The sequence below is a fragment of the Pongo abelii genome, chromosome 20, assembly GCF_028885655.2.
Source record: "Pongo abelii isolate AG06213 chromosome 20, NHGRI_mPonAbe1-v2.0_pri, whole genome shotgun sequence".
Lineage (NCBI taxonomy): Eukaryota > Metazoa > Chordata > Mammalia > Primates > Hominidae > Pongo > Pongo abelii.
Window position 1 is genome coordinate 54568631 of NC_072005.2, and position 20893 is coordinate 54589523.

At 57.4% G+C, this 20893-nt stretch overlaps 2 protein-coding genes across 8 annotated transcripts in view; one reads left to right on the forward strand and one right to left on the reverse strand.

Annotated features, from left to right (window-relative positions):
* Window positions 1-2970: 2970 nt before the first annotated feature.
* On the reverse strand, window positions 2971-15242 carry KDELR1 (KDEL endoplasmic reticulum protein retention receptor 1). Of its 2 annotated transcripts, none has more exons than XM_054540860.2 (5): window positions 15220-15242; window positions 10791-10891; window positions 9953-10111; window positions 4628-4880; window positions 2971-3725 (listed from the first exon to the last, which is right to left on the reverse strand). In XM_054540860.2, the coding sequence occupies exons 2-5, from the start codon at window positions 10794-10796 to the stop codon at window positions 3691-3693; spliced, it is 453 nt and encodes a 150-aa protein (XP_054396835.1). In that variant the 5' UTR covers window positions 10797-10891; window positions 15220-15242; the 3' UTR covers window positions 2971-3690. The 2 variants fall into 2 exon arrangements, with proteins under 2 accessions (XP_054396835.1, XP_002829545.1); XM_002829499.5 differs by lacking the exon at window positions 15220-15242 and adding an exon at window positions 11618-12168.
* Window positions 14570-20893, forward strand: part of GRIN2D (glutamate ionotropic receptor NMDA type subunit 2D) — a 56291-nt gene continuing 49967 nt past the window's right edge. The window contains exons 1-3 of one of the 6 annotated variants that reach the window (XM_054540854.2): window positions 14570-15033; window positions 15823-16101; window positions 19674-20164. In XM_054540854.2, coding sequence (XP_054396829.1) covers window positions 19700-20164 — 465 coding nt within the window. In that variant the 5' untranslated portion in view covers window positions 14570-15033; window positions 15823-16101; window positions 19674-19699. Of the gene's footprint in view, window positions 15034-15678; window positions 16102-18187; window positions 20165-20893 lie in introns of those variants that run through there. The other 5 variants (XM_054540855.2, XM_024236416.3, XM_063720178.1 and 2 more) reach the window with 5 other exon arrangements.

The window sequence follows — 20893 nt, forward strand, 5'->3', positions numbered from 1 at the left end:
CAGCCTCCTGTCTAGCTGGGACTACAGGCGCATGCCACCACACCCAGCTAATTTTTGTATTGTATAGTAGAGATAGGGTTTCACTATGTTGGCCAGGCTAGTGTCAAACTCCTGACCTCGTGATCCACCCACCTTGACCTCCCAAAGTGCTGGGATTACAGATGTGAGCCACCGCACCCGGCCTTTTTTTTTTTTTAAAGAGGGTGGCTCACTCTGTTGCCCAGGCTGGTCTTGAACTCCTGAGCCCAAACAATTCTCTCACCTCCACTTCCCAAAGTGCTGGGATTACAGGCATGAGCTACTGCACCCAGCTAAAGAATTGAACCAGATTTAGATGGATGCTTTTCGGACTATTCAAAGAGATGCCGGCTGGGCGCAGTGGCTCACGCCTATAATCCCAGCACTTTGGGAGGCCAAGGCAGGTGGAACACCTGAAGTCAGGAGTTCAAGACCAGCCTGGCCAACATGGTGAAACCCCATCTCTAAAAAATACAAAAACTGGGCTGGGCACAGTGGCTCACGCCTGTAATCCCAGCACTTTGGGAGGCTGAGGTGGGTGGATCATGAGGGCAGGAGTTCAAGACCAGCCTGGCCAAGATGGTGAAACCCCGTCTCTACTAAAAATACAAAAATTAGCCCGGCGTGGTGGTGGGCGCCTGTAATCCCAGCTACTTGGGAGGCTGAGGCAGAGAATTGCTTGAGCCCGGGAGGCGGAGGTTGCAGTGAGCTGAGATTGCGCCACTGTACTCCAGCCTGGGCCACGGAGCGAGACTCTGTCTCAAAAAAAAAAAAAAGAGAGAGAGAGAGATGCCTCAGGGCTGGGCATGGTGGCTCACGCCTGTAATCCCAGCACTTTGGGAGGCTGAGGCAGGAGGATCACTTGAAGTCAGGAGTGTTTGAGACCAGCCTGGCCAACATGGTGAAATCCTATCTCTACCAAAAAATACAAAAATTAGGCCAGGCGCGGTGGTTCACACCTGTAATCCAGCAACTTTGGGAGGCTGAGCCAGGTGGATCACCTGAGGTTGGGAGTTCGAGACCAGCCTGGCCAACATAGTAAAACCCCATCTCTAAAATACAAAAATTAGCTGGGTGTGGTGGCGGGCACCTGTAGTCCCAGCTACTTGGGAGGCTGAGGCAGGAGAATTGCTTGAACCCAGGAGGCGGAAGTTGCAGTGTGGTGAGATGGCACCAGTGCACTCCAGCCTGGGCAATAGAGGAAGACTGTCTCAAAAAAAAAAAAAAAAAAAAAATTAGCCAGGTGTGATGGTACACGCCTGTAGGTCCCAGCTATTCTGCAGGCTGAGGTAGGAAAATCACTTGAACCAAGGAGGCAGAGGTTGCAGTGAGAGAAGATCGCGCCACAGCATTCCAGCCTGGGAGAGTGAGACCTGTCTCCAAAAAAAAAAGAAGAGGTGCCTTGGGCTGAGCAGACAGCAATACAACCCCCTTCCCCAGTCAACCCCAGCGAGCGAGCAGCCCCGCTCCTGTGTTTTCCATATTGGGCTTCCAGGCACAAATCTAAACAGAAGGTCCCTTGACTTAAGAGAAAGAAACAAAAAACCGGCTAAAAAACCACACAGCGTTGGTTAAACACACACGCTCTGGCATCACGAAGCCCAGGTGCAAAGCCCACCTTTGCCACTCACCCCTCTGAACCCGTTTCCTCATCCACAAAGTGCCCCCTCTGTAGGGATGCCGTGAGGGTCGCAGGAGCTCATCCGCATAACACACAGTACCTGGCACATATCAAGTGCTCAGGAAACGCCAGCTCCCTGCCTCCTCAGGCTTCCAGAGCCAGCCTCCAGGGAAGCTGCAGACAGTTAGGAAGGTCTTAGAGGACATCTACGAAGTTTGACCTAGTCAGGGGTCAAAAATCCAAAAGCCAACAACAGCCAGGCAGGTAACATAAGTGAAGAAAATAGGCCAGGTGTGAGGCCAATCTGGAGAGAGACAAGGAAAATATTTCACTTTCCTCTTAACTTCACAAACAAACAAAAATAACCACACGGCGTCAGCCCAATAATAAATGTAACAAGCCTGCAGCCAAGTCCTGGGGACTGTGGTGAAAAGAGCTGCGTCCCATCCATTCAGATCCAGCCATCTGTTGCCACCCAGAAATGAGGACCCAGCATTGTTAGACTGATGGATTTTTTTTTTCAAGAGAAGCCAGAAATGTGAAAATCTGGTTTTTAAAGGCTAGCGACCCATTCTTTTTTTTTTAAGAAAACAGAATGCCTCAACAAAAACTGTCAAGTGAGGGTAGGACGGGGGCTGTCCACGTGTGGTCCCTGACATACATGCTCTTTTTTTTTTTTTTTTTTTTTTTTGAGATGGAGTCTCACCCTGTTGCCCAGGTTGGAGTACAGTGGTGTGATCTCGGCTCACTGAAACCTTCGCCTCCTGGGTTCAAGCAATTTTCCTGCCTCAGACTCCTGAGTAGCTGGGACTACAGGGGCGCACCACCACGCCCAGCTAATTTTTTTTTGTATTTTTAGTAGAGACGGGGTTTTGCCATGTTGGCCAGGCTGGTCTTGAACTCCTGACCTCAGGTGATCCACCCGCCTCAGCCTCCCAAAGTGCTGGGATTACAGGCATGAGCCACTACGCCCAGCCAATGCTCCTGAAGGTCCTCTGCAACCCTGAGGGTTTGGAGAACTATCAGACAAGTTCTGTGCCAAGGTAAGAAGACTCGTCAAGATTCTCTCCAAAACCTCTTCCCAGCAGCACGGTGAGGAACTGCACAGCTGAGAGTCTTGGGAGACCCAGTTTCTCCTCTTCCTGCTCCTCCCAGATAGTCAACAAGGATAGTCGCCTGCAGATAGTCAACAAGGATAGTCGCCTGCAGATAGTCAACAAGGATAGTCGCCTGCAGATAGTCAACAAGGCAAAAGCAGAAGCAGAAAGAGGGGCGGGGGCGGGACCCCACACACACCAGAGACAGAGTGGCAAGGAGCAGCGAAAGAAAGGTTTCATTTTCTTCTGTTTATTTCAAGAGAACAAAGATTCAACCATCAGTTCTGTACAAAAACATGGTGTGAGAGCCATGGGACCCTCGGGCCAGCCCCCTTCCCGCACTTGAGCCCCGGGCTCCCCTAATTTGCCAAAAAACCAGGAGAAGACCAAAAAATTCAAACTCTGGGGAAAAAAATTACTATGAGAAAAAATCAGGGGAGACCTTCCTGGGCCTCCCTTTCTCCCTATCCCCAATCTAGAAATTTAGTGGGGGTTGCGGTTCATGGCCATGGCAGGAGGTGGGGCAGATGGGTGTCAGCAGATTTAGTGTTTGGCAACCAGTGGGGCTGGGGGTGGGATCTGGGAGGGAGCCGAGGGGCCTGGGGAAGGGAAAAGATCTTGGACCCTGCCCCAGCCCATAGGACACTCAAAAACGCTTTATAAAAATTGGGGCCACAGAGTAGAAGAAAAACAAGTCATCAGAATCAAAAACTAAAGAGTGGAAAGATTTTTTTTTTTCTTCTCTAAAAGGCAAAAAACTACAAACAGCCCAAGTCCTGAGCTCCCCAAGACCTGGATCCTCCACTGTCCCCCTGAAACCCGGCAGGAGGCGGGATGGGGAGCGTGAGAGGTGGGTTCTTAAAAAAGTCACCCCTGGATGGGAAAGCTCTTCATCTTCTGCCGCCTTCCTCTGCTTCCCGCCGCTGCCAAGGAGAGAGATGGAGAGGACCGGGGCTATGCCGGCAAACTCAACTTCTTCCCCTTTAGGACTGTGAGGAGAGAAAACAGGGAGGGCATTACCTCTGGGGCCCCTGCAGGGAGGGGACAGCCTCCCACAGCCAGAGCAGGGCAGGCACGCTAGATGGGCAGATCCACAGGGAGGGAGGTCCCCCAGGACTCACAAATACATTCCTGGTTTCTTTCTTTCCGACCCTTCTCACTACTGGCAATTTTCTTTCTTTCTTTTTTTGAGACAAGGTCCCACTCTGTAGCCCAGGCTGGAGAGCAGTGGCATAGTCACAGCTCCCTGCAACCTTGACCTCCTCAAGCAATTCTCCCACCTCAGCCTCCCAAGGAGCTGGAACCACAGGCATGCACCACCATGCCCAGCTAACTTTTTTATCTTTTATTTTTTATAGTGACAGGGTCTTGCTGTGTTGCTTTGGAACTCCTAGGCTTAAGAAATCTCCCTGCCTCAGTCTCCCAAAGTGCTGGGATTACAGGCATGAGCCACCAGGCCCGACCAATTCTCTTTCTTTACTTGTTCATTCACCATCTCCCCCACCAGAATAAAAGGGAAATGGAGGCCTTTGTCTATCTTTTCTCCTCCTAATGTATCCCCAGAGCCTAGCACCTGGCTGGGGACACAGAAAGTACTCAATACGTTCGTTGAATGAATAAATGAATGAATTTCAGTGGGCTGAGTCCCTGCCCTGCCTGGCCTGCACTCCAAGTGACACAGGGGCTAAGGACAGAAACTCCTTAGCCCTTAGGGAGGCAGAGGCTAACGGTCTGAATTCCTAGGAGGATGGTGGGCCTGCGACCCCAGAAACCAGGCGAAGAAATGCTCCCTCCTTTGCATAATACAGGGGTAAGGAGACCCCAGGCCCCAGGGAGGGCAGGAGCTGCAGAAATAGGAGGTTCCCTTCCAGCCGTCCCACATCCCGGCTACCTTTGGTGATATAGAGGTAGAAGAAATCGCAGTAGAGGACTGTCTGGACCAGGCCTGCCACGATGGCGATGAGGTCGAAGAAGCCCTCAAAATGGTAGCGCCAGATCCAGTTGAAGAGATAGAGCGTACGATAAACGCCCAGCGCAAACAAGTAGTGGCTGGTGATGGTCTCCGCCTCGCCGGTCTTGCTCACCATGAACAGCTGCGGCAAGATGGCCACCGACTCCAGGTAGATGGAGAAGGTCCAGAGGATCTGCAGAGAGGCCGGGGACATGATGAGGTGGGAGGGGACAGGGCGGGAGAGAAGGCAGAGGATGACATTGCAGTTACAGGTGCCGTGAAGGTGGAGAGAAGGAAGGCGATCCAGGTGCTGCCAAGTGCCAGACACAGTTCTGACCGAGTTACTGGTATCTCTGATTTAATCATCACCATGGCCCGGCGAGGAGATCCTATGATTAGCACACTTATTCTACAGATGAGGAAACTGACACCAGAGAAGGCAAGATACTCGCCCAAGACCATGTAGCCAGCAAGCAGCAGAGCAATGATTCGAACCAAGGATTCGCAGTCCGTCCTCATGAACACTTTGCAATTGCACCTCTCTGAAAGGCAGGCTGGGTTGGAATCTTGCCTTGGAAATTTCTCTTCTTTTTTCTTTTTCTTTTTTGTTTATTTATTTATTTTTTTTGAGATGGAGTATCACTTTGTCACCCAGGCTGGAGTGCAGTGGGGCGATCTCAGCTCACTGCAACCTCTGCCTCTTGGGTTCAAGCGCTTCTCCTGCCTCAGCCTCCCGAGTAGCTGGGATTACAGGTGCCCGCCACCACACCCGGCTAATTTTTGTATTTTTAGTAGAGACAGGGTTTTGCCTTGTTGGCCAGGCTGGTCTCGAACTCCTGACCTCAGGTGGTCTGCCTGCCTCGGCCTCCCAAAGTGCTGGGATTACAGGCATGAGCCACCGTGCCCGGCCCACATGCCATTTCTTGTGGCAGGTTGCACATGCTGTTCCCACAGCAGGAAAAGCTCTTCCCCTACACTGTCACACATCTGCCTCCTCCGTATTCTCCCAGCCTCAGCTCATTAGTCACCTCCCGAGAGGGACCCTCCCTGGCCATCCTTCCCCCAGGACTGTCACATCACCCCATCTGACCTCCTTCCTGGCCACTCGCATCAGCAATTGAGCTCTGTGAGGGCTGGGATCCTACTTCTTGTTCACTCCGTGGCCCTAGCACCTAGCACAGTTCCTGAATGAGTGAGGAAATGGGAGTGAGCATCTATAAAGGGGTCCCCATGTGCTCAGCACAGGCCACCATTTAGGGAGCAGTGACAACCATCATTCATGAGCAGGACAGGACATCATGGGACAGGGAAGAAGACATCTGCCAGCCCCTTTTCAGTCCCCAACTCCCTGAAAGTGCCACCTGGGGTGATCTGTGATCTGCAGACACACTGAAACCTCAGAGAGCAAAGCCAGGTGGCAGGTGTGGCTACTCAGTTGTCTTGGTTTGTTTGTGAGAGGAAGGTGGGGAGCACCAGGACATATTCATAACAACTCATGCTTTTCTAGCATTTACGACATCCAAGGCATCGCTCCTTAGGGTGTTAACTGGCCTAAGCCTTAACCCCATGAGGTAGGTACTGTTGTCATTCCCATTGTACAGATGAGGCAACTGAGGCCCAATGGATAAGAAACGTGTCCAGATTCCCACTGAAGCAGGTAGAGTCCAGGACCTGCTCCCAGAATCATCCAGAATCCTCCAGGGAGGCTCTCGTTAAGCCAGGTTAGTTGATGCTGCTGGGAAACGAACCCATTAAATTGATGCCCATTCAACTCTCACCCCTGGGGTTGCCCTTAGGGAACAGAGTCACAGTTTAAGGAGAGACAGAAGGTCTGTTGCATTTTTTTTTTTTCCTGAGGCCGAGTTTCACTCTTGTCGCCCAGGCTGGAGTGCAGTGGCGCAATCTCGGCTCACTGCAAACCTCCACCTCGCGGGTTCAAGTGATTCTCCTGCCTTAACCTCCCAAGTGGCTGGAATTATAGGCACTCACCACCACACCTGGCTAATTTTTGTATTTTTTTAGTAGAGACAGGGTTTCACCACGTTGGCCAGGCTGGTCTTGAACTCCTCACCTCAAGTGATCCACCCACCTCACCCTCCCAAAGTGCTGGGATCACAGGCATGAGCCACTGTGCCCAGTCTTGTTGCATTTTTATCTATTCCATGATGTCTGAATTTTTTTTTTTTTGAGATGGCGTGTTGCTCTGTCACCCAGGCTGGAGTACAGTGGCATGATCTCAGCTCACTGCAACCTCTGCTGCCCGGGTTCAAGTGATTCTCCTGCCTCAGCTTCCTGAGTAGCTGGGATTACAGGTGCGTGCCACCATGCCCGGCTAATTTTTGTATTTTTAGTAGAGATAGGGTTTCAGCATCTTGGCCAGGCTGGTCTTGAACTCCTGACCTCGTGATCCACGATCCACCTGTCTCAGCCTCCCAAAGTGCTGGGATTACAGGCGTGAGCCGCCACGCCCAGCCTGATGTCTGAATTTTTAAAGAATATTTTCCTTAGGTCAGGCACGGCAGCTCACACCTGTAATCCCAACACTTTGGAAGGCTGAGGCAGGTGGATCACTTGAGGCCAGGAGTTCAAGATCACCCTGATCAACATAGCAAAACTCTGCCTCTCCTAAAAATATAAAAAAATTTTACCTGGGCGTGGTGGCTCATGCCTGTAATCCCAGCTACTCGGGACGCTGAGGCACGAGAATTGCTTGAACCTGGGAGGCAGAGGTTGCAGTGAGCAGAGATCGTGCCACTGCACTCCAGTCTGGGTGACACAGCAAGACTTAAAAAAAAAAAAAAAAAAAAAAAGAGGCCTGGATTCTGGTCTGGCCTCCTCCACCTTTAGCAAGCTGCACTACCTCCCTCAGCCTCAGTCTCCCCATCTTCAAAATGGGTCTAGTAATCCCTAGTCAACAGGGCAGTTATGAGCTAAGTCAAGGGCTTGGATAAGTGATCCAAGCAAGGTGGTAACAATATGTTTGCAAAGTCCAGGGCCTGGAACCAAGCCCAGGATTCCCCCCACAGCATGATGCAGCCTCCCTCTGATATCTCTGACCCACGGGCCAAAGTCACCCTCTGTTGGATTTGTCTGGCCTGTACAGTGCTTTTAGAGATATATTTTGAAGGCCAGGCACGGTGGCTCATGCCTGTAATCCTAGCACTTTGGGAAGCCGAGATGGGAGAATTGCTGAAGACCAGGAGTTCAAGACCAGCCTGTCAACATGGTGAAACCCCATTTTTACTAGAAACACAAAAATTAGCCAGGTGTGGTGGCAAGCACCTGTAATCCCAGCTACTCGGGAGGCTGAGGCAGGAGAAATGCTTGACCCAGGAGGCAGAGGTTGCAGTGAGCCAAGATCGTGCCACTGCACTCCAGCCTGGGCGACAGAGTGAGATCCCATCTCAAAAAAAAAAAAAAAAAGAAATATAGTCTGAATCTGTGGCTAAAATTTTAAAATGAGACATCTTGCCTGAAAACTCCTGAATTATGGCATCTGTTGAAAAGATCAGCACATCTGGCCACCCAGGCCTATCTTCCTATAAGGCAGGAGTGGGCACAGGTACGAAAAGGTTACCCTGAATTTATGATTCCTGCCAAGCCCCAGGAGGCAAGAGATTGCAAACTTAGCACTGGCTCTCCCAAAATTCTTCCCAGGAGTTTGTACAGGTCCCAGCAAAACACCATGGAATAACAATCATAACAACAAACATTTAAAAGTAAAAGTGTCAGAGATGGAACTAAACGCTTCAGTCATTGAACATTGACACAGCACTTCCTACCTCATCCCAGACACTGTGCTTTGTTAATACCAACCTCTCGTTTGAACCCTATGACATAGGAACTGATTATCTCCATTTTACAGATAAGGAGACTGAGGCACAGGGTAGTTACGGGATTTGCCCAGAATCCCATAGCTGCTACACGGTAGAGGCAGGGTCCAAATCCTTACACTCTGATTCTAGAGTCTTTATGTGTTTTGACACCAGGCAATGCTGCAAAGTCTCAGTAAATTCTCACAATGACCTGATCAAAACTTTACAAATGTGGAAACCGAGGTGCAGAGAGGTCAAGTCACATGCACGGGATCATGCTAATAGAAACTAGCAGATTTGGGGCCGGGCGCAGTGGCTCATGCCTGTAATCCCAGCACTTTGGGAGGCTGAGGCGGGTGGATCACCTGAGGTCAGGAATTCGAGACCAGCCTGGCCAATATGTTGAAACCCTGTCTCTACTAAAAATACAAAAAATAACCTGGCTTGGTGGTGGACATCTGCAATCTCAGCTACTCGGGAGGCTGAAGCTGGAGAATCGCTTGAACCTGGGAGATGGAGGTTGCAGAGAGCCAGAATCGTGCCACTGCCTCCAGTCTGGGCAACCGAGCGAGATGAAAAAAAAAAGAAAAGAAAGAAAGAAAAGAAAGAAAAGAAAAGAAAGAGAGAAAGAGAGAAGGAGAGGAGAGAAGGAGAGAAGGAGAGAAAGAGAGAGAGAAAGAAAGAAAGAAAAAGAGAGAGAGAGAGAGAGAGAGGAAGGGAGAGAGGGAGAGAGAGAGGAAAGAGAGAAAGAGAGAAAGAAAAGAAAGAAAGAGAGAAAGAGAGAGAGAGAAAGAAAAGAAAGAAAAGAAAGAAAGAAGGAAAGAAAGAAAGAAAGAAAAGAAAGAGAAGAAACTAGCAGATTTGGAATTCAAATTCAAGAAGGCTGGGCGAGGAATGGTGGCTCATGCATGTAATCCCAGCACTTTGGGAGGCCAAGACAGGCAGATTATTTGAGCCCAGGAGTTCAAGAGCAGCCTGGTCAACATGCGAAACCCTATCTGGACTAAAAATACAAAAATTAGCAGAGCATGGTGATGTGCACCTGTCTTCCCAACTACTCGGGAGGCTAAGGCAGGATAATTGCTTGAACCTGGGAGACGGGGGTTGCAGTGAGCCGAGATCATGCCACTGCTCTCCAGCCTGGGCAACAGAGCGAGACTTTGTCTCCAGAAAAAAAAGAATCCCTAAGCCTCAGTTTCGTCATCTGTAAAATGGGGCTGCTGAGAAAAGTAAGTAGGTGAAATGCTCAGGGTAGTGACCGACACATAGCGAGTCTTGCTGCTGTTGTGTTAATTTCCTCTGACCCGAGAGCCCATGCACTGAACTTATGCATCCTAAAATAAGGCAGTTTGGGCATACCCTGCAGAAGGAAGCCTGTGAGAGGGTCTCCTGTCATAGCTACTCTGCCACAACCATCCCCCCAAATAAGGAGTCACAGCAAGGCGCCTACCTCCAGAGGGGTGAAGTCATGATTGACCAGGAACGCCAGAATGGCGGTGGGAACGACCAGGAACTCCACTCTGAACGTGTCATGGTTCCCATCGTAAGTGGCTTTGAACTTGCTATAAATCAACCAGACCGTGGTGAAGGAGCAGGCTATGTAGACCACCTGAGGAGAGGGATGATGAGAAGGGGCCTCAACTCACAGGCCTGTGCCCCAGTAGGCTCAGACCCAGGAGTCCAGGCCCCTCCCTCAGACCCAGGAGTCCAGGCCCCCGGCCCCTCCTCCCTCAGACCCAGGAGTCCAGGCCCCCAGGCCCTCCTCCCTCAGACCCAGGAGTCCAAGCCCCCACAGCCCTTCCTCCCTCAGACCCAAGAGTCCAGGCCCCAGCCCCTCCTCCCTCAGACCGAGGAGTCCAAGCCCCTAGCCCCTCCTCCCTCAGATCCAAGAGTCCAGGCCCCCAACCCCTCTCCCTCAGATCCAAGAGTCCAGGCCCCCAGCCCCTCCTCCCTCAGACCCAGGAGTCCAGGCCCCCAGGCCCTCCTCCCTCAGACCCAGGAGTCCAGGCCCCCGTCCCTACCTCCCTCAGACACAGGAGTCCAAGCCCCCACAGCCCCTCCTCCCTCAGACCCAAGAGTCCAGGCCCCAGCCCCTCCTCCCTCAGACCGAGGAGTCCAAGCCCCTAGCCCCTCCTCCCTCAGATCCAAGAGTCCAGGCCCCCAACCCCTCTCCCTCAGACCCAAGAGTCCAGGCCCCCAGCCCCTCCTCCCTCAGACCTAGGAGTCTGGGACCTACACCCGGCTCCTCTGCCTCAGGGGGGGCCAGAGAGGTGGGATGGAGCCTCTACCTTCATACACGTGTTGTAGAGTGAGATGTAGTTGGTGAAGAGGTCCAGATATCGGGCAGTGAACACCACAGCAAACAGGACCTGGCTCTTCCCTGAAATTCCTGTGGTCCAGAGATAAAGAGAGAGAGAGAGAGAGAAAGAGAGAGAGACAGAGACAGACAGAAGGAGAGAGGAGGCTGAGGGTGGGCTGCATGGGCAATAAACTAAGGCACAGCGCCCAGGACCAGCCTGAAGGCAGCTCTGGAGCGCAGCTGTCTCCGGAGGCCTCCCCAGCCCGCCCCGCCTGAGCAGGGCCCTTTCTCACGGACCACAGCCAGGGGGCAGCCCAGGCCCCCGAAGCTACTCCAGCCCGAGGCTCCGTCCCAGACTAGGCCTCATGGCTACCCCTGGCCCCTCAGGGTCCTCCTGCAGTCTGGACCTGAGATGAGGCCCAGGGAGGACCTTCCCTGACCTCAGGCCCCGGATCCGGTCACCTCCCTCCCGTTCCCTTCCTGGCCGCCACGGTCCACGTCACCAACTCACAGCCACCTCCCCGCCTGCCATGGTTCCCTGTTCCCGGTCCGTGAACCCTCGGGCTGCCCAGATTGGGGCTGGGGGTGGCTGAATTGGGGGCCTAAAGCCATTCACATGAAACTGTATGCACCCCCGCCAGTCTGGGGAAGGGAGCTGATCCCCTGGAGACCCAGAACCTAGAAGAGAGATCCCCCAGCAAGCAGTGGGGGTGGAGCCTGTGCCCCTAGTGCCCCCAAACCCTTCCTGAGTCCTGGGACGCCCCCCAACCCCCGCCCTCAATCTCTCTCCTTCGCCAGCCCTGGTGGGCCTCTCACCGGCGCACGAGCGGGACTTCCAGATTTTGAGCAGTAGCAAGATGATGGCGAGGAGGTGGGAGAGGTCTCCCAGGAATCGGAAGAGATTCATGGCTGGGGGGCCCTGGCAGGGCTGAGCGGGAGGGAGGCAGGCTGGCGGGGGGGTGCCCCCCGAGGCTGCTGGTCTGAATGGGTGGCTGGGCTTGGGGGACGGGAGAGGGACCCCAGGTGCGCTCCGCTCCGGGGAGGGGACTCTGGGAGGGGGAGCAAAGGCCGGAGCTGGCGGCGGAGCTGGAGCCGGGAAGAGGGAGGAGAGCGGGAGTGGGAGGAGTCCGGGCGGAGAGTCTCCGCCCCCAAGGGCGGGGCCTGGATCCCCGGCGCCCCCTATCGCCCACCTCCTGCTTTGCCGTGGCGGCGCTAAAGGCACCCCCAAAGCTGCCCCCTTAGGAACTTGGGAGGGTCGCAGGGTTCGGAAAGTGCAAAATCCAGCACCGGCTCGCCCAGGCAGTCTGTGTCTCTGGAAGAGACGCGGTCCGGTACACCAGCCTCAGCCCTTGCAGGGATATAGAGGCTGCCCTCTGAGCTTGAAAACTCCTGCAGGGACTCAGAGCCTCAGCTGCCAGCTTTTGCCGCTTTCAGGCACTCTAGCTCCAATCTCCCAGAAGACAAGAAAGATACCCCACCTACTTCCTCCCCTAGACCCAGGACTCAAGGCCCCAGCCCGTTCGTCAAACCCAGACGTCTAGGTCCCCAGCCCCTCCTCCCTCAGACCCAGGAGTCCAGACCCCCAGCCTCTCCTCCCTCAGACCCAGAAGTCCAGACGCCCAGCCCCTCCTCCCTCAGATCCAGGAGTCCAGACCCCAGCCCCTCCTCGCTCAGACCCAGGAGTCCAGGCCCCCAGCCTTCTCACTCAGACCCAGGAGTCCAGGCCCCGAGCACCTCCTCCCTCAGACCCAGGACTCCAGGCCCCCAGTCTCCTCAGTCAGACCCAGGAGTCCAGGCCCCCAAACCCTCCTCCCCCAGACCCAGGAGTCCAGGCCCCCAGCCCTTCCTCCCTCAGACCCAGGGGTCCAGATCCCCAGCACCTCCTCCCTCAGACCCAGGAGTCCAGACCCCCCGCACCTCCTCCCTCAGACCCAGGAGTCCAGGGCCCCATTCCCTCCTCCCTCAGACCCAGGAGTCCAAGACCCCCATTCCCTCCTCCTTCAGACCCAGGAATCCAAGACCCCCATTCCCTCCTCCCTCAGACCCAGGAGTCCAGGGCCCCCAGCCCCTCCTCCCTCAGACCCAGGGGTCCAGGGCCCCCAGCCCCTCCTCCCTCAGACCCAGGAGTCCAAGACCCCCATTCCCTCCTCTCTCAGACCCAGGAGTCCAGGGCCCCATTCCCTCCTCCCTCAGACCCAGGGGTCCAGGCCCCCAGACCCTCCTCCCCCAGACCCAGGGGTCCAGGCCCCCAGCCCCTCCTCCCTCAGACCCAGAAGTCCAGGGCCCCCAGCCCCTCCTCCCTCAGACCCAGGGGTCCAGGGCCCCCAGCCCCTCCTCCCTCAGACCCAGGAGTCCAAGGCCCCCAGCCCCTCCTCCCTCAGACCCAGGAGTCCAGGGCCCCCATTCCCTGCTCCCTCAGACCCAGGAGTCCAGGGTCCCAGCCCCTCCTCCCTCAGACCCAGGGGTCCAGGGCCCCAGCCCCTCCTCCCTCAGACCCAGGGGTCCAGGGCCCCAGCCCCTCCTCCCTCAGACCCAGGGGTCCAGGCCCCCAGCCCCTCCTCCCTCAGACCCAGGGGTCCAGGCCCCCAGCCCCTCCTCCCTCAGACCCAGGGGTCCAGGCCCCCAGCCCCTCCTCCCTCAGACCCAGGGGTCCAGGCCCCCAGCCCCTCCTCCCTCAGACCCAGGGGTCCAGGCCCCCAGCCCCTCCTCCCTCAGACCCAGGGGTCCAGGCCCCCAGCCCCTCCTCCCTCAGACCCAGGGGTCCAGGCCCCCAGCCCCTCCTCCCTCAGACCCAGGGGTCCAGGCCCCCAGCCCCTCCTCCCTCAGACCCAGGGGTCCAGGGCCCCAGCCCTTTTCCATCCTAGGACGCTGTTCCTTGGAACTTAGGGTCCCACCGCTACCATCTTATGGCTCAAAGACCTTAACCTTAAGAATCTAGATCTACAGTTTCTCCCTTTACGACCCACAGATTTAGGCCCTGATTCTCATCTTTTTTGGAAATGTGCACCTCGCCCTGTTCTCCCAGACCTTGAGGATGAAGGAAACAGGAGCCCCACCCAGGAGGCTCAAGGCCGAAACTCTGACCCAAACTACCTCAGGAGCCCCTGGCCCTGGCTTCCCCCCGCTCCAGAATTTCTGCCCTACCCACACACACAGACCCTCTTCCACCCTCAGAGGCCACGGTGTCCTGCCCCACGCTCTACCCCAGAGCCGCACGGGTGTCTTTATAAAAGTGCCGGGCCCAGCCCTCTAGCAAGAGAGGAATGCTGGGCATCTGGGTGTGCAACCCTCGGGGAACAGCCTGTGGTCTGGACTCCTGCGTCTATGAGGGGATAGATGCTGCTTCCCTTCTGGATGTTGGGGTACCCACAGATGATGGAGGCCAGGGTCCCTTAATAAAAGAATGGGTGCAGGCATGTTGGTTTCTTCAGAGGGTTGGAAGGACTGGGTACCCAAGGGTGACATCCCCGAGTCTTGGGTCCCTGAGGGTGGCTTGTACGGGGGAGAGTCGGGATGACTGAGCCCTTAAAAGAGACTCTGACTTGGAGGCAGTCCCCAAATTCCTGGGTCCCAGTAGAGAAGGGACTCCTGGGTCTGAGGGAGGAGGGGCTGGGGGGCAGGACTCCTGGGTCCAGGGTCGAGACCTGGTTTTCAGGCCTGGCCTTCTGGGGCAATAAAAGCCACAGATTGTATGGCGAACACTGAAGTCAGGGAAAGGCCTCCTGTTTCCAGAGCCTCAAGGCAGGGCGGGGGCAGAGGGCAGCAAGCCCCAGCCCTGGAGTCTAGCTCTGAAGCTGATGTCTCATACCGGGTTCTGAGTCCCTGCCTGCCCGTCCCCAGCCCGACTTCTTCCTCCCTTTTTATTTTCAGCCCCTCACTCCCTTGTCCCAGGAGGAAGGCAGAGGCTGGTAGCTAGGGGTGGTGGGCGGCCCCCTCCCCAAGCCTGGCAGGAGGAGGGGTCCCCAGGGAGGCCAGGAGGGGGGGCTGTGGGTCTCCCGGCAGTGGCGGACGGGGACTGAATGTTAATCGCATCCCGAGTGAGTGTGTGTGTGCGAGAACACAGCGAGTGTGTGAGTCCCTCCCGCTCCAGCTCTTCCAAGCCGCGGCCGCCGCCGCCACCCTCGCCCGCAGCCTCCCGCAGCCTCCCTCGGCCACCGGTGCCTGCTGGGGGGTGTTGCCTGGGTGGGTCCGCCCGGCCCCCAGGGGTCTCTCGAGCATCTGCCATCTGCCCGGTGAGGATCTGTGTGTCGGGGTGTCTGGGGCTGGCTGGTGGAGGGGGGGTGTGTCTGTAAGCGCTGCGGCGGCCGAGGGAGGGAGGGGTCTGTCTGTCTGTACCGACCCTGAGCCGCCTGCCTGGGTGTCGTGGGGCTCCCACTCCTTCCCCCCAGCCCCCCCAAACCCAGATGGATGGTGTGTACCTGGGTTCTGTGCCTCCTGCCTGCGTCCGGCCAGGCGTCTGGGCGTCCCTGGCTGCCTGTGTCCTCCTGTCTGTCCAAACAGCCCCTATCAGCAGTGGCAGCCTGGCCCCCATTAGACCCCCCACTCTGTGTGTGTGTGTCTGTGTGCGTGTCCCTCCACAAGCTCTGGGGGTGCTTAGGGGGAATCCCAGGGAAGTGAGGTCGTGCGTGTGTGCGTGAGTGTATGTGTGTTTCTGCCTGTGTTTGAGAGTGGGGGAGTCAAGGGGGGATCTAGAGGTGGCCAAGCGAGGAAGGGGCAAGCAGTTCCCCAAGCAGGCAATCTACCGCTCCTCACACACACACACCAGCCACCAGCTTCAGAGGTGACCCAGACAGACAGATAGACACAGATGCTGGAAGGGGGGGTGGGGGGGCTGAGGGCACAAAGCGGGGGTGCGAGTGAGCCAGGGAGAGGCGGGACTGGACACATGGAAAGGGGGGAGGAGCCGGGGCTGAAGCGGCAGAGGGGGGCACCCCGGGTGGGCGGAGGGGGGATCCCCACGGGGTCGGGGCGGCAAGAGGACACCCCGACAGCCTCCGCAATGTCCGGGGCCCAACTTCCAGAGCAACATGTGTAGCCACGTCCTCGTCTAGTCCAGGTGGCCGCAACCTTGGGGCAGAGACAGGGCAGGACAGGACCAAGGAAGACGAAGGAGAGACGGAGCCAGGGACAGACAGGAGGTCCGGGCTGCCGCTGCTGCCGCCACCACCACTGCCGCCGCCCCGGGGCCTGCCCCCCGACATTGGCTCTCTGAGCCCTCCTCGGAATCTTGGGGTCACTGGACGCTGGGTTCCGGTCCTGGCCCCCCCGCCGTCCCCCCAACAGAACAGGGTCATGAAAAGGTAAGGTGGGGACAGGGCATGCAGGGATGGTGGTGGGAATGTGCACCCCCAAATCTAGGACAGGGGAAGTTGGCCAGGAGCCCCGTGGAGGGAGGGGGTTTGAATGGTGGGCAGGGGTCTTGACCCCACCTAGCTCCCCTGTCCCTCAGGGACTCTCCTCCACCCTCTCTCTCTCCCTCTCTGAGCCCCTTTTTCCTGAGTCCCTACACCTCAGACCTTTCACGCCCCCATTTCTCTGACACTTGGCTCCCTCTCCCCAGCCCCACATACCTGATGCCCCATATCCCTGTGCCTCCATCTGTCTATCTCACCTTCTCCCTGTACCCCCCTCCCTGCATCAGTCCCCCCATCGCCGGCTGGCCCTCTCTCTCTCCTCTCGCTCTCCCCTCCCATGTCAGAGCTATGAGTCTGCTATTAATACCCCTGCCAAGGACCTTGAGGGCATCCAGGCCCCCAGCACCCCTCGCCCCAAGCTCCCACCCCTTCCTCAAGGTTCTGGAACACCCTTCCAGCCTCTTCCAAGCATCAGGATTCGGGTGGGGAGAGACCGGTGTTGTGTGTGTGTGTTGGGGGGTGAGGGGGGAGGAAACGGGATGCTGTCTGCAGCACAACTCGAGGTTTCGGGGGGAGCTGTTGATCGAAGTGGCCGCTCCTCTCTTCTGTGTTGGATGCTGTGGGGGGCAATGAAGACAGGGACACCCTAGGAATTTCTGGCACCCTCCTCCTCCTCCCCGCTTGGGGACAGGCTGTGCTATGTACAGGATCTAAGTGGGGTGACTAGGGAGGCCAGAGCTGCAGGGGGGCACCCAGGATGTTGGGAAGGATGGGGTTTGAACCAAAAGGGGATCCTTAAGGGAGGAGAGGAGCGGGAACCCAGACTCCTGGGTCCTTCGGGGAAGAGGGGAGCTGGGGACCTGGACTCTTGGTTCCTGCAGGGAGAGGAGGCTGGGCACTGGAGTTCCAGAGTCTTGGGGCAGGAGGGGCCCGGCCTCCTGGGTCCTGGGAAAGAACAGGACCGAATGCCCAGACTCCCAAGGCCTGGGGGAGGAAGGGGCTGCCAGAAGGACTCCTGGGTCTTTACGGGAGGAGGTAGGGGATAGCGCTTCTGTCTGAGGAAGGCAGGCTGGGAGCTCAGTCTCCTGAGTCCCTGACAGGGCAGGGGATGAGAGTCGGGGACTTTAGCCCTATGCAGATGGAAGTGGAAACGGAGGCTCATGAGGAGGTGGAGATGGAGGCGGGTGGGGGGGTTGTCCAGAGGCTGGACTCTGTGATCTCTGAGGGTGTGGGTTCTGGGGGTTGGGCCTTCAGAGTCCTGGAGGACTGGGGATGCCCCTCCTCAGTCCCTGCAGTGGGGGAGGCTGCTCTCCCTAATCCCTGTGGGAAGGAACTGAGCATGCAGCCCCCGTGAGAAGGGTGGGGCTGGGGGCTGCCCTCCTGGGCCTCAGCAGGGAGCGGGACGCGGGGTCCCTAAGAGCAGAAGCTAGGTAGGGATGGGTCTGGGAGAGGCAGAGGAGGGGCTGGAGGGTGAGCAGCCACTGGGAATGGAGGGGAGCGCGAGTGTTAACCCCGCGGGGGCCAGGCCACAGCTGTGGGTTATTTTGGGGCGGAGTGGGGGGGTTATTCTGAGCGCTGATTGAGCCAGCTGCTTGGGGAAGGGCAATGGAAAGGAGGAGCGAAGAGGAGCCAGGATCCGGGAGGGATGGGCATACTAGGAGCCCCCACCCCCTTCCCTGGGGAGACAGGGGCCTGTGATCTCTGGGAAGGTGAGGTGGTGGGCAGAGGGGACAGGCTGTGGCCTCGAGGCAGGGGAGGGGCGGTGGGCCTTTCCCCCACCCTGGCTGTCTGTGGGGTGGACGAGGCCTGCGCTACCATGGCAACCGGACAGGAGCATGACAGCCAGGAGAGAACCCTTCCTTGTCTGGACCCTCACCCCTTCAGGAAGCCCCTAGTGCAGACTCCAGTCCTTCTTTGGGAACCAGGAGTCCAGACTCCCAGTGTCCTCCTCCCTCAGTCCCAGGCAGGACCCAGGAGCCTGGCTCCCAGCCCAACCACCCCAGGCAGCTAGTATTCAACAGGGGGCACAGGAAGAGAGGCTGTATTTCCTCTAATTTACCAAATTGCTCTGGGCTGGGTGCCAGGGACCCCCCCCCGCCCGCCGCCCCACCCAGCTCTCCACAGCTGTGCCCCCCAACCCCACGTCCCAGCTGGGGCCATGACTCTCTTGCTTTGAGAATGAGGGGACAGGGACAGGAGTAAGGGGACAAAATGGGTTAGGGGTTGTGGTCAGGGTGAGGGGTAAGGTCATGTGGGGATTTTCTCTCCTTGGGGTGCTCCACTAATTTCTCTCTTTCTCTCCCCACACACCTGACCCCTTTTCCCTCTCTCATTTTTTCTCTCCCTTTTTTTCTGCTCCCTCCTGCCACTCGCCTTCCCCGCCTTACTTTCATGTCTGTACTGGGCACCTCCCTGGTGGGGGTCCCGATCTTGGCCTTGCTTCGCTATTTCTGTCCTCCTGTTTTCGCTCCGCTCTGCCTGCCTCCCTCAATCTCAATTCTGTTTCCCCATCCTTTATGTGCGCGTGTCTCTTGGTGGCCTTGGGGTCTCTGTCTCCCTCTTCCTGCCTTGCTGTCTTCTTCTCTGTCCAACTTTCTTGCCTCGCTTATCTCTTCCCGCCTCTATCATCCTCTCCCTCGGCCTTCCTCATTCCTGTTTCTGTCACTCCGTCCTCTCTCTCTCCGTCTTCTCCCTGTCTCTGTTGCTTCTTCCGTCTCTCTCCTTCTTCCTGCCGCTCCTTCCCTCCCCGTCTCCCTGGATCCCTCTCTGCTCCTATCTTGATCCCATCTCTGTGGGTGTCCCCATCCCCACCTTGTCCGTCTATCTTCCTCTCTCTCCCCTCTTACCTCTGTATCTTCCCCTGACCCCATTATCCACCCTCGTCTTTGCATCTCCCCCAATCCCATACTCCACTTCTTCCTATCTCTGTCTCGCCCTATCTCTGCGTCTCTCCCTGTTTCACCTCTTCCTCTGGTGTTTCTTCCCCACCTCTCCCTTCCACCTCCCTCTGCTGTGTCTGTCTCTCCCTCTGTCTCTGCTTGTCTCTCCTCCATCTCTCTCTCCCTCTGTCTCTCCCTCTCTCCCCTCCATCTCTCTCTTCCTCTGTCTGTCTGTCTCTCCTCCATTTCTCTCTCCCTCTGTCTCTGCTTGTCTCTCCTCCATCTCTCTCTCCCTCTGTCTCTCCCTCTCTCTCCCCTCCATCTCTCTCTTCCTCTGTCTGTCTCTCCTCCATTTCTCTCTCCCTCTGCCCGTCTCTCCCTCTCTGCCTGTCTCTCCTCCATCTCTCTCCCTCTGCCCGTCTCTCCCTCTCTCTGTCTCTCTCCCTTCCATCTCTCTCGTCCTCCGTTCCTGTCTCTCCCTCTGTTCCATCACCCCGACCGCTCCCTGTCCTCCCCATCTCGGCGCCTGTCCCTCGCTGCATCTCCTCCTCTGTGCGTCTCTTTATCTCGTCTCCCTGTCTCTGCGTCTCCCGTCTGTGCCTCCCTCTCCTCCCCGTCTCTCCCGGTCCCGGCGCTCAGAGGCCGCCCGGCAGGGCCCGCAGGCGATGCGCGGCGCCGGTGGCCCCCGCGGCCCTCGGGGCCCCGCTAAGATGCTGCTGCTGCTGGCGCTGGCCTGCGCCAGCCCGTTCCCGGAGGAGGCGCCGGGGCCGGGCGGGGCCGGTGGGCCCGGCGGCGGCCTCGGCGGGGCGCGGCCGCTCAACGTGGCGCTCGTGTTCTCGGGGCCCGCGTACGCGGCCGAGGCTGCACGCCTGGGTCCGGCCGTGGCGGCGGCGGTGCGCAGCCCGGGCCTAGACGTGCGGCCCGTGGCGCTGGTGCTCAACGGCTCGGACCCGCGCAGCCTCGTGCTGCAGCTCTGCGACCTGCTGTCGGGGTTGCGCGTGCACGGCGTGGTCTTCGAAGACGACTCGCGCGCGCCCGCCGTCGCGCCCATCCTCGACTTCCTGTCGGCGCAGACCTCGCTGCCCATCGTGGCCGTGCACGGCGGCGCCGCGCTCGTGCTCACGCCCAAGGTGCGCGCGACCGGGGGCGGGGCGGGGCCACAGGAGGGGCGGGGCCAGCCGCTGAGGGGCGGGTCTGGGACAGCCAGCGGGGGCGGGGCCTAGAGGGGGCAGGGACTGTCCTGTGGGTCCGCGTCTGGGACAAGGTGGGCCCAGATGGCAGGCAGGGCTTAGGGCTAGGTTAGAGGCGGGTCTGACTTGGAGGGGGCTGGTCTATAGGGTAAACTGGGCCTTTAGGGTCAGAAAGAGGCCAGTCCTCGATAATCAGAGTATAGGGAGGACGTGGGCCCATTCATTGTAGGTAAGGGTCTGTGGAAAAGGCGAGTCGAGGGAAGGGTTAGGGGCTGGGAACGAAAAGGGACTAGCCCCAAATGGCAAAATCTGAGGGAGGGGTGGGACCTAGGATCAGCACAGGAAGAAGTCAATTGAAAAGGAATGGGCCTGAGTGCGGTGGCTGACGCCTGTAATCCCAGCGCTTTGGAAGGCCGAGGCCGGCGGATCACTTGAGGTCACAGGAGTTTGAGGCCAGCCTGGCTAACATGGTGAAACCCCGTCTCTACTAAAAATACAAAAATTAGCCGGGCGTTGTGGCGGGCGCCTGTAATCCCAGCTACTCGGGAGGGTGAGGCAGGAGAATTGCTTGAATCCGGGAGGCGGAGGCTGCGGTGAGCCGAGATCGTGCCACTGCAGTCCAGCCTGGGCGACACAGTGAGACTCTGTCCAAAAGAAAAAGAAAAGGAA